The sequence below is a fragment of the Sciurus carolinensis genome, chromosome 3 (genome assembly GCF_902686445.1).
Source record: "Sciurus carolinensis chromosome 3, mSciCar1.2, whole genome shotgun sequence".
Lineage (NCBI taxonomy): Eukaryota > Metazoa > Chordata > Mammalia > Rodentia > Sciuridae > Sciurus > Sciurus carolinensis.
Genome location: NC_062215.1, coordinates 61057717 through 61079375, shown reverse-complemented (window position 1 = coordinate 61079375; position 21659 = coordinate 61057717). Strand labels below are relative to the sequence as shown.

General features: G+C 39.6%; 1 protein-coding gene across 1 annotated transcript in view; it reads right to left on the bottom strand.

Moving 5' to 3' along the window:
* Positions 1 to 4701: 4701 nt before the first annotated feature.
* The window catches only part of Mettl16 (methyltransferase 16, N6-methyladenosine), a 63399-nt gene continuing 46441 nt past the window's right edge, over positions 4702 to 21659 (bottom strand). The window contains exons 7-10 of the mRNA XM_047546628.1: positions 18691 to 18760; positions 17731 to 17820; positions 5636 to 5809; positions 4702 to 5490 (exon numbers count right to left, since the gene is read on the bottom strand). Coding sequence (XP_047402584.1) covers positions 4867 to 5490; positions 5636 to 5809; positions 17731 to 17820; positions 18691 to 18760 — 958 coding nt within the window. The 3' untranslated portion in view covers positions 4702 to 4866. The remainder of the gene's footprint in view (positions 5491 to 5635; positions 5810 to 17730; positions 17821 to 18690; positions 18761 to 21659) is intronic.

Here is a 21659-nt window from a genome sequence, read left to right as displayed (position 1 = left end):
CCCTACATAAGGAGCTGGATTTATACATCGCTTGCCCTCTTCAGAGCATCACATTCAAGCCAATTTGCCAAACGCAACTGCACTTTCTGCTCTACACCTTCTTTTCTCAGCTCCCTCAGTCCTAATGAATACCTGCAATCATCTACTTCTCTGAGGAGTCTAGAGGCCCTGATGTTTCTCCTTAGATTGAGACAGGCAGATATGTCTACACCTTGAAGGGCATTCAGAGGTGCAAGGTCTTCACTTAGTCACAACATAGTTCCCTGGAATAAAAGCACAGCCTCCAAAAGGCAGTGTTAGTTGTTCCAACCAGCAATTAAAGAAATAAACCCATCTTTTAGTCATTTGGGTGAGTCACAGCAGAGGATCTGAATGAGATCACAGCAAAGCAGTAACTCTCTGGTGTTTACGTCTGAGGCTCCATTGCTTGTGGGGTAAGCCCTGTGCAGGGCTCTCTAATAGCGACTGGTGCTAGCAACAAAAGGGTATGTACTTGGAATTACTGGAAAGCTTCAAAATCATCAATGCCTTACTCCAGGTAGCAAATGCCATTTTTTTTAAACCCAGAGGGTGCTTAATTAAGTACTACAGCATATCCCTAGATAATTTTATTTTTTATTTCGAGACAGGGTCTCACTAAGTTACTAAGGCTGGCCTTGAACTTGGTGATCCTTCTGCCTCAGCCTCCAGCGAATTTCATTCTTTATTTTTTTTTTAATTTGCATTTGTAGTTATAGATTGACAGCATGCCTTTATTTTACTTATTTATTTTTATGTGGTGCTAAGGATTGGACCCAGTGCCTCACATGTGCTAGGGAAGTGCTCTGCCACTAAGCTACAGCCCCAGCCCCAATTCATTCTTTCTCTCTCTCTCTCTCTCTCTCTCTCATACTGGGGATTGAATTCAGGGGCACTTGACCACTGAGCCATAGCTCCAGCCCTATTTTGTACTTTAGCACCTCACTTTTGCTGAGGCTGGCTTTGAATGCGCAATCCTCCTGCCTCAGCCTCCTGAGCCACTGGGATTACAGGTGTGCCCCACTCAGCCAATTCATTCTTGAATTGAATAGCACAGGGTTCTACTGAGTTAGTGCCCATTCAAGAAACCAAATCTCTGGAGCACCAACATCCCTAAATGATGTGATCACATTCTTTACCTCTGGACATGCCCTAGGTGGCACCTTGTTCAGGGGGCTCCTAACTTAGTATTTCAAACTGTATCAATTGAGTAGCCACTCACACTGAATCCCGTGCCATAAAATAAGAGTAGATGCAACTGTTTCTTGAGCCACACAGACCCTAGGGTTAGTAATACTCCTGTTCTACACAGATATACCCTTCTAAGAAACAAGGCCCAGCTGACCTACATAATGTGAACAACACAGAATCCTCACTTTTGATATTTTTTTTTTTTTTGAAAAAACACATTACATGCACATCGGTTAGTCAGCCAGATGAACCTTAAACATGAATCAACAAAAGAACATGAATAACCATTTCTTTCTTGGCACTCTGTTACTTGTCCTGGAAAATATGGCTTTTGAGAAGTTATTTTTTTAAAATCACTAAACCTTCCCACTCCAGGATCCTCATTAGCTACATACCAATAAAAAAATTGATCCAAAGGAGTAGCCCCATCCAACTTGAAAACATTCTACAGTACGAAAAGAGATGGAAAGAAAAGAAAAGAAAGTTAACTGGGACTACAAAGAAAAAAAGTATAAGAAGTCTGAAAGGAATTGTGCTGGATAAAAAGATCATGGATAGTAGTTTTTCCTTTTTTATTTTTATTTTTCAAAAATTTTAATGTGAAAATATTTGGGAAGCAACTGGATATTTCAAGAAAATACTATGGTCACAATTTTATCCATTCCCACAGTGAAGTTAAAGAGCTTGAAAAAAAAAAAAAAAAAAGGACCAAAGGTGCCCCCATGTGGCTACTGAGGGAAATGCTGGGCTAGGTAAGATGGAGGGGCACCAGAAGCACTCAATAATTTTGCTCCCTTCTTCGAAAGCCCTCAGTCCCCACAAGCTCTGCATCTTTTATACACCTGTGGTTATTATTCTTTCCAGAGTTTAGAAGGTGGTGTGCTCACACAGTAAGCTTTGATTTCCACCAAGAAAAGATGGGTTTTATATTTTTTTCAAATGCATACTAATGAACATGAACTCTTTAAAGATTAGCAGAAAACCCCACCACAGAGCCATCAACCCTGCCAGGACATGCATGCAAAACTCTGGTGTAGGAGCAGTTGGGCAAGGATGTGGGGTGAAGAAACCAAACTGATGGAAAACAAAAGCAGCTTCAATTTGCCTCGGAAAACAAGCTCAGTTTCTGTTCCCATTTTAGCTATCGGGAGATCAAAAGCCAATTCCAGGGACCAGAATAGAATTTAAGATAACACCACAAAGATTTAATTTCATACCAATCTACCAACACTAACATGAACTTGACCTCCAGATACAGAGTGTCACTCGATACTGCAACACGTGGATCAGTAATGTTTCTTTAATTAAAAAAAAAAAAAAAAAAAAAAAAAAGAACTTTCCCCCCAATGCCAGGGGTAGACATTACAAAATTAAAGCATATTCATAAACAACACAATTCTTAGATGTCCATATATAAGATTTTTAATGTCCTCTCCTTATATAATTTAAGAAATAAACTATTCTGAGGCTGGGGAATAGGGCTTGCCTAGCATGCACAAGGCCCAGGTTCAATCCCAGTAGGAAAAAAAAGAAAAAAATATAAACTAGTCTCAGAGAAGGAAATGAGATCCAAATGCAAAGAAGGCACTCATAGTTCTACTTTTACGAAGACTGTGATCGCTACTCTTGTCACATTCTTTAAAATTCCAGGATCATTAGTTCAACACCTTTAAAACCTCTTCTATGATGTCAAGCCTTAAACCTGGGATTGAAACGCATACAGACACATCTTTTGTGCCTCTAGTTAAGAGTATTCTCTGAAAATCTCTGTGAAGGGGACCAAATAAAGGTTCATACTGTGCCTGAAGGATACTGTAAGGAGTGTAAATAGATTACAATTATAATATGGAAAAATACTTATGAGATGTTAAATGAAAAATGCAATATAGTTTATAATCCCAGGGACTCTAGAGGTTGAGGCAAGAGGATCACAAGTTTGAGGCCAGCATGGGCAACATGGTAAGATTCTGTCTTAAAATAAAATAAAGGGCTGGGGATAGAGTTCAGTGGATGCTTGTCTAGTATGCAGAGCCCCTGGGTTTAATCCCCAATACTGAAAAAAAATATACAGACACATATATATACACATAATATTAGTGTATATAACACATACACATGCATGCACGCGTGCACACACACACGTAAAACAACCTCTTTTCCTAGTTTCACTGCCAAAATGAGACAAAATATTTTCATTCCCTTATGCCTTTGCAGAGGGTCTAATCTAGTCACCACCAAAACATGCCACAGTCACTAGCTTTCTGCCTTAACAGCCACCTCTCAACAGGGAGGCTGAACTAAGCCAGTGTCATTGAAGTGGGCAAGGAGCTCTGGTATGAGACTCAAAGATTTAACTCAACACAACACCAGGGTACCTGTGCAAAATTGAGCTGTGAGTCAAACAGAGCTGGTTAACTGAGACACTAAGAAAACAAAAACCAAGAATCCTTTCCAGAGGTTATCTGTTGAACCCTGGCTTTCTGATTAGAAACCTGTTCTGATGACATGGTTAGCTTGACCCCGGAATGCTCCAATGCTAGCAGGTAAATGCACAGAGGGAATTACAAGGGAAGACACAAAAAGCAGCACTTGATCAGCAACAAATGACCTGCCAATTGGTGGGGCTTTCTTAAACTCTACCGCACAGTCCCTGATCTCTTTCACATTTTTATCATCACTTACCCATGAAAGTATTTTCCCTAATCCCAGGATCCAAACAGTATTGACAGTTTAATTCTGAATATTCTTATATTAAAAATAAAACAAGTTCCACTTCATATGTTTTAACAAAAATCAAACAGCGGCAAAACTGCTACAAAATGGTATTTCCAACAGGTTGGAGATCAGAGTATGGATGTATTTTGTTGTCTCAGACACATCTAGGAGTTTTGTTCACCTAATTCTGCTTCTGAAATAAGCAATGTCAAAATAGCCAGGAGTCAGCAATGTGCCATTTCCCAGGTTCCCCTGACGGGCCCTTCTTCCTGATTTTACTAGGTTCTTCCTCCCACCTACCATCAGGCCAGCTCATCTCTGGGGACTGGAACACAGTTAATCAATCATGTGTACCCAGGGTGCAGAGGTTTAGTCTTAAAGGTGACTCTAAGAGTGGGCTCTGGAGCCTTTCTGTTGTGCTCTCCATTGGGACAAGAGTGCCCCCTTCACATGAAGATTCTGGGGGACTGAGAACATGATGTTCTGGGAAGTGCTGACCCAGACCAGATGCCATAAATGATACCTTGGCCTCATAAAATCAGTCCAAAGCTGAGGTGACCAGCTTAAGTCAGTTTTAAAATCCCTCCTGAGTTTACAGACTTTTTTTGTTGTTGCTGAGAACCATAATTCTTCCTCCTGAACTACTGTACTATAATTCCCTTTAACTTTAAAATGGATCAATTGATTTCTGCTTTTTAAGATAATTCCAAATAATGCTACTAATGGGTCAGTGGTGAAATTCCTCTTGCCACCCCACAGGCCACTCTAAACAATCTGTTAAAAAGACTTTTTTTTTTTCTTTCTTTCTTTTTTTTTTTTTTGTGGTTGGGGATCGGGGACTGGGGATGGAACTCAGGGCCCTTCCACATACTAAGCACTTGCCCTACCACCGAGCTACAACCCCAGTCCTCTACAGATACTCTTCTAACTGCAAGTTTAGAGTTAACTAGCAACAAGCCTGAAAATCTGGTTACGTATATAGGTACAAAGCTGGTTCATCAAATCTCTGTTCTGCCCCTCAACCCAGTGCATTTCAACTAAGGCATCATCCATTTCCTTCTTAATGTTTATCAAACACTTAAATAAGTAATGTCCAGCTGCTCCTTGGAGGGGCTTCCCCTTTTCAGCCCCTGGATTGCTAAACTGCTCAGAAACTTCTAGGTCCTGGGCTTCATTGCAAGAGACTTTACAACTTTCTACAACCTCATCTCCTCCCCTTTCCTCACTCCTTTCATCCTCCATGGATTCTGGGGTTTCCTCTTGGGACAGTGACTCCTGGCTTGGGCAGTGGCCCCCAAAAGTGGCAGACTCGCCCTCCTGCAGAGAAGACCCACAAAGGGTACCCTCCTGGGGGTTTGGGGCCACATCCTGGCTACTGCCCAACTCTCTGGGGATGGCTTTTTTCTCCTCCAAGGCCTGTATGACATCCTCAGGAGCTCGAGGCACTTCCCTCAGTTGTCTCACTCGCTTTCTTTTCTTTCTCCTTAAATGAATCCAGGAGTTTTCTATGGCTGTCAGGAAAAGACTAACTTCCTCTTTTCCACAGGGAACCCGTTTATGCTGGACCTATGTGGAGGAAAAACAGAATTTTTAATGAAATTAAAAGAAAGAAAAAGAGAATAAAAGGGAGGGAAGGGTAAGTAGGGAAGGGAAGGCAGGCAGGCAGACTGGCTGGGAAATTATTGAGCAGTCAATGTGCTTCACCAGGTACCTTTAAATCAGTGAGAATTTTTTCTATCCATGTTGTCACAACCACTATGCCTTCCACTGTCTCAGAGCCCAAAGATGATGCTTTGAGGGATAATTCTTTCATCACAGACTCCAACACTACAAATGTAATTGGTTTTCTTGGCTTCTCTAATTTTCTTCGCTTACTTGGTGGTAACTGAAAGAAAAAAGAAGGGATAGAGAAAAGATGAAAAGTTATCCAAATAATAAAATTCCATATATTTAATTATTGGGACTCAAATAGGGGTTATTTCCAAGACTTCTGCTACCAATCACAGAGCACTAAAAACACAAAGGCCTTTACACAACATTTCCAATACTTAAAGCAACCCTACAAGACAGTTTTACCATCTCTCCATTTTACAAAAGGGAAAACTAAGATAGAGAGGCATGTGATCACAGCTCAAGGTCACACACAGTCTACAGTGGCGGAGTTGAGATTTGAACCCCAAATCAAGTCCTCCACCCCCCGCCCAGTTTTTTGAAGATTAAACCCAGGGGCACTCCAGCACTGAACTAAGCTGCCCTGGCTGGCCTCAAACTTGTGGATCCTCTTGCCTCAGCCTCCCAAGTCCAATATTACAGGCTGCCACCATTCCCAGCAAACCCTCATTCTTTGCAACCACACCATCCTGCCTCTCTGTTCTACCCATCGGAACAGAATTTCTCCAACAGCTAAATGTCCTCACCTATGTGCCCAAAGCAGGCCTTCACAATTATTTATTTCATGGCAACTTAAGGACACTGTGGTGCTGTGGTCTCTTCGATAAAGAACTTCATGGCAAGCCAGATGCAGTGGTACAGGTCTGTAATCCGAGCAATTTGGGAGTGAAGTAGGAGGATCCCAAGTTCAAGGCCAGCCTTAGCAAGTTAGCAAGGCCCTAAGTAACTTAATAAGACCCTGTCTCAAAATAAAAAATAAAATGGGCTGGGGATATGGCTCAGTGGTAAAAACCCCAGGCTCAATACCCAGTATCAGGGGAATTAAAAAAAAAAAAAAAGTTTAATGGCATAAAATCACCAACTTATAAAAGGTTTAAATTATACTTGCTGAAGCTTGAAATGAAGCAGCCAGTGAACTTGTGTGATCATAGACTAGCAATTTTCAGGGCCACTAAGATCACATAGGTGGAAGGAAGATTTCTGAATCTTGGCTGGGGGTGGGCCAAACTAGGGGCTAGCTGAGAACTGCCTCTTGGCTGAGGACGGAAAATAACAGTACCAATGAGAGCACTGAATATGAAAGCTGGTCTCAAGAAAATCCAAATTTTTCTTGTTCTTTCTATCTTAAGTTTAGGAGGTGAATTATACCCTACCCACTAGAGGGACTCAAGTTCCACTTTCAAAAACCTAATGGTACCACTGTACTTAAAAAAAGTATTTCTTTATAGTAAAAACTTTGTTAATGGTGTTTTAAAAAATGACTTTTGTCTAAGACTATTACATATTATGGATACTGTTTTAAGAGACGGATTTCAACCTCTTGACTCACTAACTTTAAACAAAATTAAGATAATTCTATGGTCAGGGGCAAAATGAGCAGGCAAGGATAGTGAGGATAAGGCTCAGAGAAAACACCAGTTAGGTTTGAAAATTCTTTCTTGCAGCCTGGTACAGCTGGTGTGATGCCAATCACTTGGGAGCCTGAGGCAGAAGGTCACATTTTAGGCCAACTCAGTGAGATCCTGTCTCTACATAAAAAAACAAAATTAAAAGGGCTGCTGCTTACAGTAGTAAAGTGCCCTGGGTTCAGTCCCTAGTTCTTTTTAAAATTTACCAAGAAAAAAAAAAAAAAAAAAAAAAAATCCTTTCCTGAAAATAGGAATCCCTGTTAACTGAGCTGCTGCTAACTCCAATTCTGCCTGGCAACAGAGTATGTGTATAAACTTGGCAAGATCAAATTACTTGGTAAAGCCCTATAAGAAGCAACCAACAGCCCCACACCACACACACACAGAATAAAAAAGTCAGTTTATCCCATGCTAGGAGGAAACTTTTAAAATCATAACAGAAATGAGTCTAATGGGGGCTGTGATTGTAGCTCAGTTGTAGAGTGCTTGCCTAGCATGTGTGCACTGGGTTTGAGCTTCACCACCACAAAAAAATAAATAAATAAAATAAAGTTATTAAAAAAAAGAAGAAAGAAAGAAATGAGTCTAATGCCAGGCCCAGAAGTGCACACCTGAGATGAGGTAGGAGGACTGCAAGTTCAAGGCCAGCCTCTGCAACTTGATGAGTCCCTAAGCAACTTAGCAAGATCCTGTCTCAAAAATAAAAAATAAGGGCTCAGGAAGTGACTCAGTGGTAAAGCAATTCTGAAATCTCCAGTTTTATTTTATTAAATAAAATAAAGAAAAATAAATCAATTAAGAAACAATGTATATTTTCTGTGTGTGTGATGCTAGGGATCGAACCCAGGGCCTTGTGTATGTCAGGCAACTGAGCTACAGCCGTCGCCCTGTAGTTTCTCTATACCAGAAATTAACTAACAAAAAATAAGAATTAAAGATAGGAAACAAGCTTAAAAGGAAGAAAAGAATAAAAAACAAAAGGTATGCATGTATGTGTAAGAAAGTGCTTTTGAGAAATGAATAGTGAACTCTAAGACTTGTCTGAGCTTGAACTTGTTCAGTTGTTTCAGACAAGATGAGACAAATTCATACTGACACTGAAGACAAGCAGTATTGTTATTGCTCAATCATTCTACACAAGAGGCATAATTTCCATAGTATACTTAGAGCTTAGTACTTTGTATTTTAAGTAGCTTGAAATAAGATTTATATTAAGCTAGAGAAGAAAAAAGATGGTAATGTGTGGGAGGATGATGGGGTACAAAAAATTGTATTCCCCCTTCCTCTTCTCAACATTCAAAGTTGCTACCATGGAAAGCTCATTGAAATGGGGCCATCCCTAAGAGCTCGCCCAGCATACCAAAGGCCATCTACAAGTATGGCTAAAAGAATAGTGCTTCGTTATCTTTCCTCATATTTCTTCTGACAGCATAGCAACCATTCATGCTCACAAATTCTAAACATGAAATTCTAAAGGTGCAGACAGAGCTGTTAAGCTGCAGCCCTTTTTATTTTAATTTTGAAACAAGAGTCTTGTTAGTTGCTAAAACAGGTCTTGGATTTTCAATGCTCTTGCTTCAGCCTCCTGAGTGGCTGGCATTACTGCTATGCACCACCATGCCCAGCTTTTGAGACAGGTCTTGGCTAAATTGCCCAGGCTGGTTGCAAACTTGGAATAGTCCTGTCTCAGCCTCCTGACTTAATATCTGGGATTACAGGCATGCATGACCACATCACCACACCTGGCTGCAAGACCAGGTCTTAAGAAATTAATAAAGTCAACCCCACACCCCACAGGTTTCTGATATTGGGCTGTTTTACAACCTGACACAAAGACCAGTATAGAAAAGCTGTTTTTCTCCAACTGAAATGGCTTTATTCTGCTAACATGCTTGTAATTTGAAACCAAAAATATTTTTGTTTATTTGGATAGCTGGTTGGTTTTTGGTTGTATGGATTGAGCCCTTGTATATGCACTACTGAAATTACAATGTGAAAGTCTGGTAAGGAGTTGCGGGTCCCACAGGGGATACAGGTTCTGTATTTTTTGAACTACAAGGTATCAATAAATGGTAACAAAAGAGGAAGAGCTTCAACTGTTATTTTGTTACAGTGTTTAAAACATGAGATTAAGCCATAAATTAGACAAAACCAGTTCTTAAAGACACACAATGAAGCCACCTGCTGCATAAAATCATTGTATCTGTAAGGAAGAAAAGAAGAGAGCATTTGCCAAAGAGCTCTTTTTTTTTCTTTTTTTCTTTTTTTTTTTTTTGGTGGGGGCAAAGTAACTTCTAGAATGGCCTTGAGGGGAAAGAGGTCCTCTTTGCCACTGCAGTCTCTGTTGCTCTGCCACTCTGAATGGATACTTCCCAGGTCCTCCAGAAACCATCAGAATGGGCGCAGCACAATGGAGCACATACCTGTAATCCCAGTGGATGGGGAGGCTGAGGCAAGAGGATGGTGAGTTCAAAGCCCAGCCTCAGCAACTTAGCTAAGCAACTCAGTGAGACCTTGTCTTTAACAAAAACAAACAAACAAATAAATTAAAAGAGCTGGGGATATGGCTCAGTAGTTAAGTGTCCCTAGGTTTAATCCCTAGTACCAAAAAACCCCCCAAAATCAAAACAAAAATAAATAAATTAATTAATTAAAAAAATCAGAATGCCTGTGAGATGTCACTTAGTATAGGCTACCTTTATTTTGAAGAAATAGAAAACACTGACACCTGGCAGGGATATAGTTAGGTGGCATGGGAAGGACAGCAGATTATCTTTCCAAGAGGCCCTCATCCAAATGTGGATAAGCTGAGCTGCCATGAACGTGACTATTTAGTTAAGCACCTTGTTAACTAAGAGGGTTGCTTCTTTATTAATAGCCCAGAGGACATTTTTAGTTATTATCATAATCTGCTAGGTTATTGTTTAAAATGTCCTGAAATCATCCATAGGATATATGCAAAAACAGCAAAAAGTTTAAATGGGGGAAGAAAACTTTATACACAACACTACCTATCTAGAAGAAATGGTTGTAACTATACATATATTTCCTTAAATTAAGGGGAAAAAAAATCACAGGTCTGGGGGTTTCTCTGGGTTCAATCCCCAACACAGCAAAACAATAACAATGAAAGGGTGAGATTAGGATAAGAGACAAAAAGACTTTTGAGTGTGTGAATTTGATTCTGAAACCAAGTAATTATCTTTTATAATTATAATATGAAATTAAATAACAACAACAAAGGCACTTCCTAAGAATTTACATAAGTCAGGATGTTGAGAGAGCGGTTCATAGTTAGGAGGGAAGATGAGAGGAAATTTCTTAAGACTTAACTTATTTTTTCTGAGATGGAATCTTGCCCAGGTTAGCATTAGACTCAGCGCAAATGATCCTCCTGCCTCAACCTCTCAGGTAGCTAGGACTACAGGTGGAAGCCAGTGCACCCACCTAAAACTTTATAGAAGATATGTTTTTGTTATATTTCAATTTTTAAAAAAATATTCTGTACACTTCAAATTTTAAAAGAAATTTCTAAAAATACATCTGAATAGAAACAGGAAGGCAACTGAAACTGTCTAAAGTTGATAAACCAAGAAACAAGAAACAAGAACCAAGAAACAAGAAATAAAGTTAAAAGCAAGTGGGTTTTTTTGGTTATTGTTGTCTATGTTTGCAGTGCTGGAATTGAACCCAGGGCCTTGCACATACTCTACCACTGAGCTATCTATTTCCACTTTTGATGCATGTTTTTATGTAGAGCAGTACTATTCAAAAGCATTTCCTACGATGATGGAAATGTTTCCAATCTCCACTGTTCAATACAGAAATTTCCAATCACATGTGGATATAAAGCATTTGAAACACAGCGAGTGAGATGGACAAAATGAATGCCAACTTATTTATTTATTTATTTATTTATTTATTTATTTATTTATTTTTGGTACCAGGGATTGAACCCAGGGGTGCTTAACCCCTGAGCCACATTCCCAATCCTTTTTATTTTTCATTTTGAGACAGAATCTTGCTAAGTTGCTGAGGCTGGCTTTGAACTCACGATCCTTTTGCCTCAGCACCTCAAACTGCTGGGGTACAGGCATGCGCCACCATGACCAGCTACTTTTGTTTACTAGTGTCTGTCACACTGGAAAGCACAGATCAAGAAGCTATGGAAGACGCAGCCACCATGAAACAAAGAACCACTAGAACACTTCCTCTCTGGGGAAGGGACAATGTGAGTGAAGAAGCTTAGTTAAGGCCAAGATTTTTTTTATAATATCTTCTATACTAAGTAATACGTAACTTTCTGTATGTGTTACACAGAAAGTAAAATTTTAAATTTTGCAGAACAGTGGTACACAACTGTAATCCCAGAGACTTGGGAGACTGAGGCAAAAGGATCACAAGTTTAAGGCCAGTCTCAGCAATTTAGCAAGACCCTGTCTCAAAATAAAAAAACGAAAAGGGTTAGGGATGTAGTTCAGTAGTGGAGTCCTCTTAGGTTCAACCTGCAGCATCACAAGAAATAAAGAAAAAAGAAATTAAAATTTGATTTTAAAAGAAAGAGAAAGCTTGAAGTACATCAAAACTATTAACAGTGGTTATCTCTGGATAAAGTTCAGAGTGATTTTTTTTCTTTCTTTAAAAAAAATTATCCACATTTTCTGACATGTTCACCATAAGGGAACAGGAAAAAATAAATAAATAAAGCAAAAGCTTTTTAAAAATGTGGCTTGAACTTTTTCTCAAAGGAAGGAAGGTAGAGAAAATGGATAAGAAATTGTAGTTTAGGTATCTGTTCAACAAATATAGTTTTTGAGCGTGCTTACGTAAGCACTTAGTAAGGCTGCTCAAAAACTGTAAGATAAATTAATGAATATATGGTTTCTACCCTCTGGGAACTTTCAAATTAATGGAAAAATCAAAATGTGACATAAAATATAAATCAGCAAAGTTGACTTTCAGGTAAACATTTAAATACCCAGTATGTTCACACTCAATGAAGTACCATCCCCTTAAAGGAATTAAGGGCCATTGGAGGACTATTATTAGAATACTTTAAGAAGTCACGTAAAGCCAGTTGTGGTGGTGCATGCCTGTAATCCCAGCAACTCAAGAGGCTAAGGCAAGAGGATCACAAGTTCAGGTCAGACTCAGCAACTCAGTGAGACCCGCTCACAAAATAAAAAATAAAAAAGGCTGGGGATGTGGCTCAGCAGTTAAGTGCCCCTGGGCTCAAACCCCAGTACCAAAAAAAAAAAAAAAAAAAAAAAACCCTGTATGTGTGAGACTCCAGGTTTGATTCCCAGCACCAAAAAATTCAAGTCTTAAAAATGCATGTATAAAACCTATCTTTTGTGTTTTATAAAAATAACCTTATTATACTTGTCATACTTTGTAGAAATAACAATGGAACCAAATAAAATATATATCTTTTCAGGTCAATTTGATTAAATAGTGAATTCTTTTACATTAAAAAATTAAAAGAAACATATGATATTATGGAATAAATTATAAAATTTAAGTGAATTTGTCTGAGTATATGGGTGGTGCTAGGGATTGAACTCAGCCTCACACATGCTAGGCAAGTGCTCTACCACTGAGCTATATCTCCAGACCTCAAGTGAACTTCAAAGAGAAGAAAGAGACTTTCTGAGCACAGAGTTCTTCCTGGAACTTCTATTGTGCCACTCTGATCCCCAGGGGTATGTCAGTAACTATTAATAATCCACCATAGCTGATACTTTGGTGGACAAGTTAGAATCACCATACCGTATCATTTATTCCCTCATTTTCATTTATTCAACAATTATTTATGAGGGCCTTTGTATCATACCACTATGTTGGGTTGATACTACATAAAAGATACAATAATGGGAACAGGGACAAAGTCTTGTGAACACAAGAGAAGGACCATCAATGTCAGGAAGAACCATGGCAAACTACACAGGTGGTAGCATGTGAGAAGTCTGATGGATGGAGGAGGAACCTCTGAGCACTGGATCTGAGAGCAGTAGCTCAACATAACTGGATCATAAAATACAGACAGGTGAGTGGAAGGAACGAAAATATATTTTCTTGAACACTTATTATACCCAGGCACTATGTTAAGAGTACATTTAATCCTCAAAATAACCCTATATGGTAGGTACATTATCATTCCCCATTTTGCAGATGAAGAAACTGAAGCTTAAAGAAGTACCTGTTTAACATAAAGCTAAATAGGCACCATCTCACAAAAGGCCTTTTCCCTCATGCTCTGCAATAGAGTTTGTTATCCATTATGCCAGAGTTAAAGTACTAACACAAGAGAAGCTGATGCAGAGTACAGATAACTGAAAAAAAGATAAAAGTCCAGAAGAAGGGAAAGATGTCTATAGGCTGAATGGTCAAAAAAACTTTAAGCTGAAGTTGGAACTGACCTGGGCTGCAGAGGAGGGAAGCATCGTCAGAAACCAGTTGTAAGCAAAGGTAGTACAAAGTCAGATCTAATTCAAGGAGCATGAGAAGTCTGTGGAGGTTAAGATGGTAGAAGACAGTACAGTCAGGAAAAGATGAAGGGACTAGGATGGAAGAGAAAGGGCAGGATGGATCTGGGAAACTCATGAAGCCAAGTAAGGAGCTGTTCCTCACCCCACTGGCATTAAGTGGCCAGTCACTAAACAGTTTTTGAGCAGAATAGTGAAGTGAGGGTGCATCCAAGGAACTCTTAAGAGGAGAGGTTATTGGGATGGTTCCTACACAAGAGGTTGAAGGCCCGCAGGAGTAGGTTATTATGGCTAGGTTGGAATAAAGGCAGTAACGTGGAGGGAGACCATCAGAGTAACTAATGGTTTGAGTTGGGAAATCATACTAATTGGAGCTCCAACCTCTCTAGTGCCTCCAGTCTTCTCATTCATAACATAGGAACACAACCAACTACTTTACTTGATTGTAGTTACAGGTTTTGTTGTTGTTTTCGCAGTGTGGGGATTGAATGGGGGCCACTCTACTGCTGAGCTATATGCCCAGTCCTTTTTCTTTTGAGACAAAGCTTTGTTAAGTTGCTGAGGCAGGCCTTGAACTTGTGATCCTCCTGTCACAGCCTCTTGAGTCACGGTGATGACAGGTCTGTGCCACTGCACAACTCAGGGAAATACTTACACAACCAGAGAATTCCTAGACAATGCTCATACCAAGAGTGCACAACTTAATGAGTTCCATCCCCCACCTCCCTTTGTATTTTAATGAACACCAAATTTCCTTAAAGTAAACCAAAGCAAAGCTAAATCAATGCCATGAGCAATTAGAGAACTGGAACAAAGAGGCTTTCTAAGTGGCTTGCTAGAATACTGTAAAAACAGTCCTCACTACACAGTTCCTTATATTCCTCATCAGCCAGAAATGATGGTATAAAAATTGTCACTAGGACCTGTCTTTTTGTTGCTAAAATAAATCCAGACCACAGCAAAGCCTTTAGTGTAGGCACTTGAGAATCACCAGTGAATTTGAATGTTTCAGCATTCAGGACCAACAGAAAGCAGTCAGTAGGTCTGAGATAAGTGAAAACAGAAGTTGCCATAGTAACTTGCACATTTACCCTAAAATGGCAGGGGTGGGGGTGGGGAAGTAGGTCAGTATTTCTGCTTAACTAGTTCTATTCCTTGGTTTCCTCTCCAAGGATCTAAAACAGCACTTCTTGGCTGCCAGGACCTCCTTTCCCATCCAGTGAACTCTTCAAAAAAGCAGGGCATGGGTAAAGGTCTAGGTAGAGTGAAGGGGAAACAAGATGAAGGCCAAATCAAAATCTCCTGAGTAACCTGTAAGTAACCCCAGGGAAGCAGTTGCTGATCAAGGGCACTAGTGCTAAGAAACTGTTGCTGGGTTACTACAAATCAGAAACTGCCATTTTCTCTCAGCAGTTTAAGTGCATCTAATGGAACACTTGGGAATGCGTTATTAACATCTTTGGGGTGGAAGCAGTGGTAAGGAGGGAGGAATACTCCAGCATGGGAGAAATCTGAAGGCCTTAGTCAGAGGCATTCTATGATGGTTGGAAAACTATGAGCAGGGATATAGGAGGCCAGAAAAGAAAGGGAGGGAGGCTCAAGGGTTCCTTTTCAAAATAAGCCGATTTTGCTCACACAGAAACACAGTGCCCTTTGACACTTCAATCTGCAATCATTACTAATCCAAAAGGGCAAGGGCAACTGGTCTCTAGCTGTTGTGGAGAGTGCCAGTGGCCATTATCAGCTCTTTCAGCTGCAGTGCCAACAAATGTGGGAAGCAGGCTAAACAGAAAGCATTTGGAGTCAGGTGCTGCTCCACTTTCCTGCAGCTGTTCATGTTTGCACAGGGATAACTCAGGGCATTACTAATGATTTTAACCATCTGGTGTATAAGTCCTGGTATTCTAGAAGACAAAAGAAAGGATAATCCTTCAGGGAGGTGAAAAAAGCAGAGACATCTTTCTAACTAGTGACTTTTCACACACTAAGCTCTAGGTACACTACTGTATGTCATAGAATTGAGCCTAGCCCTCCATGGAAAAGGCCAAACTGTGGAGCATATATTTCAATCCAGTAGCACACCTAGTTGCAGGGTGCAGAAAGGACCTTCTCAGTCTTAAATCTAAGCTCATATTTTCAGAAATAAGGTGGCATCAGCACATTATCCCATAGTGCTCCATGTGTCTGCCCTACAAGAGCAGGGAGGGACTCAGACACAGCATCAACTAAGATGGCTTTAGAGACCAAGAGTGGTCACGACCATGGGAGAAGAATCCCCAGAGGCAGGTACTAAGCTTCCACAAACACTGTGGGAAGAAGGAGAACATGCTGAGCCACCAGTACCAGGCAACAAGAAGTCAACCACTCTGGGAGGGAAGTGTGAGGACAAAAAGATGCTGTTCTAGTACTGTTATGGTCTCAATGTGAAATGTTCCCAAAAGACTCATGCACAAAGGGCTTGGTCCCCAATGCAGCAATGTTTGGAGGTGTGGCTTTTGGAAAGTGATAGAATGTACAACCATAATGAACCAATTAAAAAAATTGGGAAAAAAAAAAAAAAAACCTGATTAGATGATCTGACTTCATCAGTAGATTAATAATCTGAAAGCATTATTGGGAACTATAGGAGGTGGGACCTGGTTGAAGGAAGAGTACCCTTGGGAACTATATCTTTTCTCTACCCACCCCACTTCTTGGCTGCCAGGACCTAAGTAGCTTTCTGCCACCATGTCCTTCCACAATGTAGCTCTACCTCAACTCAGGCCCACAGCAATGGAGCCAGTCAACTGTAGAATGAACCTCTAAAACCATGAACCAAAATAAATATTTCCTTCTTTGGGTTTTGCATCAGGTATTGTGGTCATAGCAACAATAAGCTGGCTAACACAGTCAACACCCACCAGAACAACCCAAAAAACTCACACTGTCTGGCCAACACAGACACATTTTTTACTTTACATACAACAGTACAGATGACAGAAACATTTGTGAAGAAACCATTGACATAAAATTTCTTATCCAGAGAAGGATGAAGTATACAAAGTAGAGAAAATAGGATCATGATCTATCATCCACCTACAAAACTAGTTAATATTCTAGGGCTAATCTTAAAGATGAGAGAGAATCACTCACTAGAATGATCCCAAGTGTTACACATCAAAATGCTGAAACTATGGAGGCTGGAAGTGTAGCTCAGTGGTAGAATGTTTGCCTAGCATGTGCCAGGTTCTGGGTTCAATCCCTAGCACAGGGGCTATGGAGGTGAAGGCTACAACCAAAACAACAACTTCTTTGTGGGGGTAAAGGAGATTGAGCCCAGGGGCACTCTACCATTGAGCTACATATGCTCAGCTCTTTTTATTTTGAAAAGCGTCTCACAAAGTTGCCCAGGCTGGTCTCAAACTTGTGATCCTCCTGTCTCAGCCTCCCAAGTGGCTGGGATTACAGAAGTGTGCCACCCCATTCAAATTTCATTTTTTGAGACAGAGTCTTGCTAAGTTGCTGAAGGCCTTGCTAGCCTGCTGAGGCTGGCCTCAGAGTTGCAATCCTCCTTCTTTGCCTCCAAAGTGGCTGGGATTACAGTGTGTACTACCATGCCCAGTTTCAAAAAAGGAAACTTCTAAATTCACTAGGAGTTCCAGGAGGCAGTTACCCTAGGAACACAGAAGCAGTGAAGGAAAAAAGACTTCAACGGAATTTCAATTCCGGAGCAATATCAACCAGAATCACTGCACTCATGAAGTATTCCTACAGGCTATAATACCTATGTTTCTAATTCCTAAAACATGCATTTCTGTTTGCTGAACAAGAATTTCTGTGTTGCACAAACCCACAAAAGGTTCCATGACCTCTGGTTAGCCTTCCAAGACTGTGCCTTACTTACAACCCACTTTCTATTTTGCCTTAAGCATTTGGGGGCAAACCTCAAGGAAATGGGACAATACTAATTTAGTTTATCTGTGACCCACTAAACCCCAGCATGTGCTGGCATTTGGAGAGGCCCAAGTAAAGTCTCTACTTACTGGTACTGTGACATCATCATAAAAACTCCAAGCTAAGGCCCATCTCATTGTCCGACCTTGACAAAACTCAGTGAAGGTAACTTTAGGAACCTGAAACCACAAACACAGCATCTCATCAAACTGAGTTGTTCTACAAAAGTTTCTGGCTGCTATTTCCTATTAAATTATGTTTGTCCTTCTTTTTAATTAGCTAACAAACATTATTATCCAAAGAATGGTTATGTATGGCTGCCCAATATCAGATAGTAAGTTATATCTCAATAGTTTTATTTTTTCCCCATATAAAACATTAGGGAGAATTTAAAGATCTGGTTCAAAGGATCAAATAGAAGAAACATTTGAAATAGCTCTTTGGGGCTGGGGTTGTGGCTCAGTGGTAGAGCACCTGCCTAGTATGTGTGAGGCACTGGGTTTGATCCTCAGCACCATATAAAAATAAATAAGTAAAATAAAGGTATTGTCACCATCTACAACTAAGAAAAAAAAAAGCAGATCTTTGGAACTGTTCTTTATTAACCACTGTGTGACCTAGAGCAAATCCCTTATCTAGCATTCAGTTTCTACATCTATAAAGAGTCAGATGTGAGGTCAGTGGCAAACACTCGGTTTTGTTTTTTTTTTTGCGGTGCTGGGGATTGAACCCAGGGCTTGCAAAGCAAACACTCTACCCACTGTGCTATATCCCCAGCCCCACACTGGGATTTTTTAATTTCATATTTCTCTTTGACATTCAACTTACCCTGTTTTCCCATACCTTTTCTGTATTGTAATTTCAAAAAAAGGTCTTGCTTTAATAATATGTAAAAAGTCCTTTTTAGCCCTACAAATATAGACTTAAAAAAAAACAAAACAAAAAAAAAAACCCACAACCACATTTAGAGCTTTAGGGTATAAAGAAAGATTCTACACCCAACTACCATCGAAAGTAGACATACTGGAATGATAATGACAAAGCCTTACCCCTTGAATGCGAAGTTCTTCCTTCAGAGGAGCCAGGCTGCATTTCTTTCCCAGCATACAGCTATACCACCTAGGAAAAAATTCAGACAAATGAATACTGTTTATGTGGTGATATATCTAAACTAAAGCATCACCCAAGTGAATAAGATGAGAACAGTAACAAACAAATATTAAGTTACAAATGACAGTAAGAATTGCATATAATGTATATGGATAAAGACTAAATCTAGTGATGGAAAACAAGCCCAAAGCAACTTAAAAAAAAAAAACCCACTTAGCCTCTCTAATGCTCCAGGGCTATTCTTACTTGGAAAGAGAGTAAAGGTGACAGGTCATTTCTGTCATGCTCAAAATGAAGGCCATTTAGCTATGGGACAGAAATTAGTTAATAAATAACATTAAAAACAGGTATAAATACCACCTACACCACACTGAGAGAACCTGTAAAATCCTATATTGTTGAGATGGTCCAACCTGCAAATAATATAAGGATAGATATTGTATTAGATTCAACAAATCATGAAACCATTTGTTCAGTAATAAATGCAAACCCAGAAGAGGGAGTACAGAAAAGATGGGGTGAACCTGTTAAAAGGTATGGGAACAGAATTTATTTCTTCTGATTATTCTAGAAATTTTGCAAAGTATAAAACATATACAGGACTTCCACTTCAGTCCATGAAGGATTAACTAGTATGGGAACTGCCCTTCCACCATAAATAACTAGGAACTGCGCAAAATAAATGAAACAACTATTTCTTCAGACAATTGGTAGTACAGACCTATAATATCAGAAAGAGAAACAAACAAGGTGAGTTCCACGATTGCCAGAGTTTACTGCTTAAAGGAAATTTCCAGGCTACAGTGCAGGGAAAGGAAACTCCAACAGCCCAACAGTCTTGCTGAGTTGAACAGACTGAAGTGAGAGTTCAGAGGGGCTGGGGCAGATAGGATTTGCAAAGCAAATTGACTAGAGCCAATTAAACCCAAGCAAGAAGAAAGGAAATAATAAAGATTACAACAAGAAACAATGAAAGCGCTGTGGCACAAATTTATAATCCCAAAGGCTCAGGAGGACACAGCAGGAGGATTGTGAGTTCAAAGCCAGCCTCAGCAATTCAGCAAGACCTGATCTCAAATTAAAATATATAAAAAAGGGCTGGGGATGTGGTTCAGTGGTTAAGTGTTCCTTGGTTCAATCCCTGATTATCAAAAAAGAAAAAAAGAAAGAAAAAAATAAAAAAGAGAGAGAGAGAGAGAGAGAGAAAACAGAAAATCAATGGAGAACAATAAAACAAAGTATAATAACAACCAAGCCAGAATAACCAAGCCAGATACAGAGCATACATCTATAATTCCAGCTACTTGGGAGACTAAGGCAGGAGGATCTTAAATTCAAAGGTAGGGTGTGCAAATTAGCAAAATGTCTCAAATTAAAAAATAAAAAGGAGCTGGGTATACAGCTCAGTGGCAGAGTGCCCCTGGGTTATATTGCCAAGTATCATGAAAGAAAGAAAAAGAGAGAAAAGAAGAAAGAACATGGAAAAAAAATTTAACTCAAGAAAAAAAGAAAAGATATTGATTCATCGATTATCAATATCAGGACTGAAAGAGGTGAGAGACATCAGGACTGAAAGATAAGTAAACTTAAAAAAAAGACATCACACAAATCCTACAAACATTAAAAGGGTAAGAAGAAAATATTTATAAACAACTTCTTGTCAATGTATTTCATAGCCAAATGAAACAAATTCTTTTTTTTTTCCAGTTATTGATGGACCTTTATTTTATTCATTTATTTATGTGCAGTGCTGAGAATCGAACCCAGTGCCTCATACATGCTAGGCAACTGCTCTACCACTGAGCCACAAACCCAGGTTGAAATAAATTCTTTATAAAACACAAACTATCAAACTTAGTGAAGAAGAAATAGATTACTTGAATAGTTCCATATCAATTTAAAACAATGAATTTGTCCTTTTTTTTTTGCTGGGGGGTAGGTACTGAAGATCTGACACATGGGCTTAACCACTGAGCCACATCTCCACCCTTTTTTAAAAATACTTTTTAGTTGTCAATGGACCTTTATTTTATTTATTTTTATGTGTGCTGAGAATCGAACCCAGTGCCTCACACATGCTAGGCAAGTGCTCCCCCACTGAGCCAAAACCCCAGCCCCACCCTTTTATTTTTTATTTTGGGACAGTATCTCATCAAGTTGTTAAGGGCCTCCCTAACTTGTTGGAGGCCAGCCTTGAACATGTGATCCTCCTGCCGCATCCTCAAGTGTGTACCACCACACCTTGCTTCTGAGGCTGAGGGAGGAGGATTGCAAGTTCAAAGTCAGCCTCAGCAATTTAGCCAGACCCTGTCTCAAAATAAAAAATAAAAAGGGCTAGGAATGTAGTTCAGTGGTTAAGCCTCACTAGGTTCAATCCTTGGTACCAAAACAAAACAAAACAAAACAAAATAAAAACTTCTTGGCTCCAGTCATTCACTGATGAGTTACTTCTATTAGACATTTAAGGAAGAAATATTATCAATTCTATAAAAAGTCTTCCAGAAAATATAAGAGGAACAAACACGTTCAAACTTATTTTATAAGACCAGAATTACACTAATAAAAGCATCATAAGAAAACTAAGAACTTCATGAACATAAGATGTAAAAGCCCTTAACAAGAGCTGGGATACAGCTCAGTGGTAGAGCATTTGCCTAGCAAGCACAAGGCCCCGAGTTCAATTTCCAGCACTGCAAAATAAAATAAAAATAAACGTAAAATTCTTTTTTTTTTTTTTTTTTTTTGCAGTGCTGGGGATTGAACCCAGGGCCTTGTGCTTGCGAGGCAGGCACTCTACCAACTGAGCTATATCCCCAACCCCAAACGTAAAATTCTTAATAAGGGGAGTGACATAGGGAAAGGGAGGATTTTTGGTGAAAGAATACAAGGTTTCAGTTAGACAGGAGGA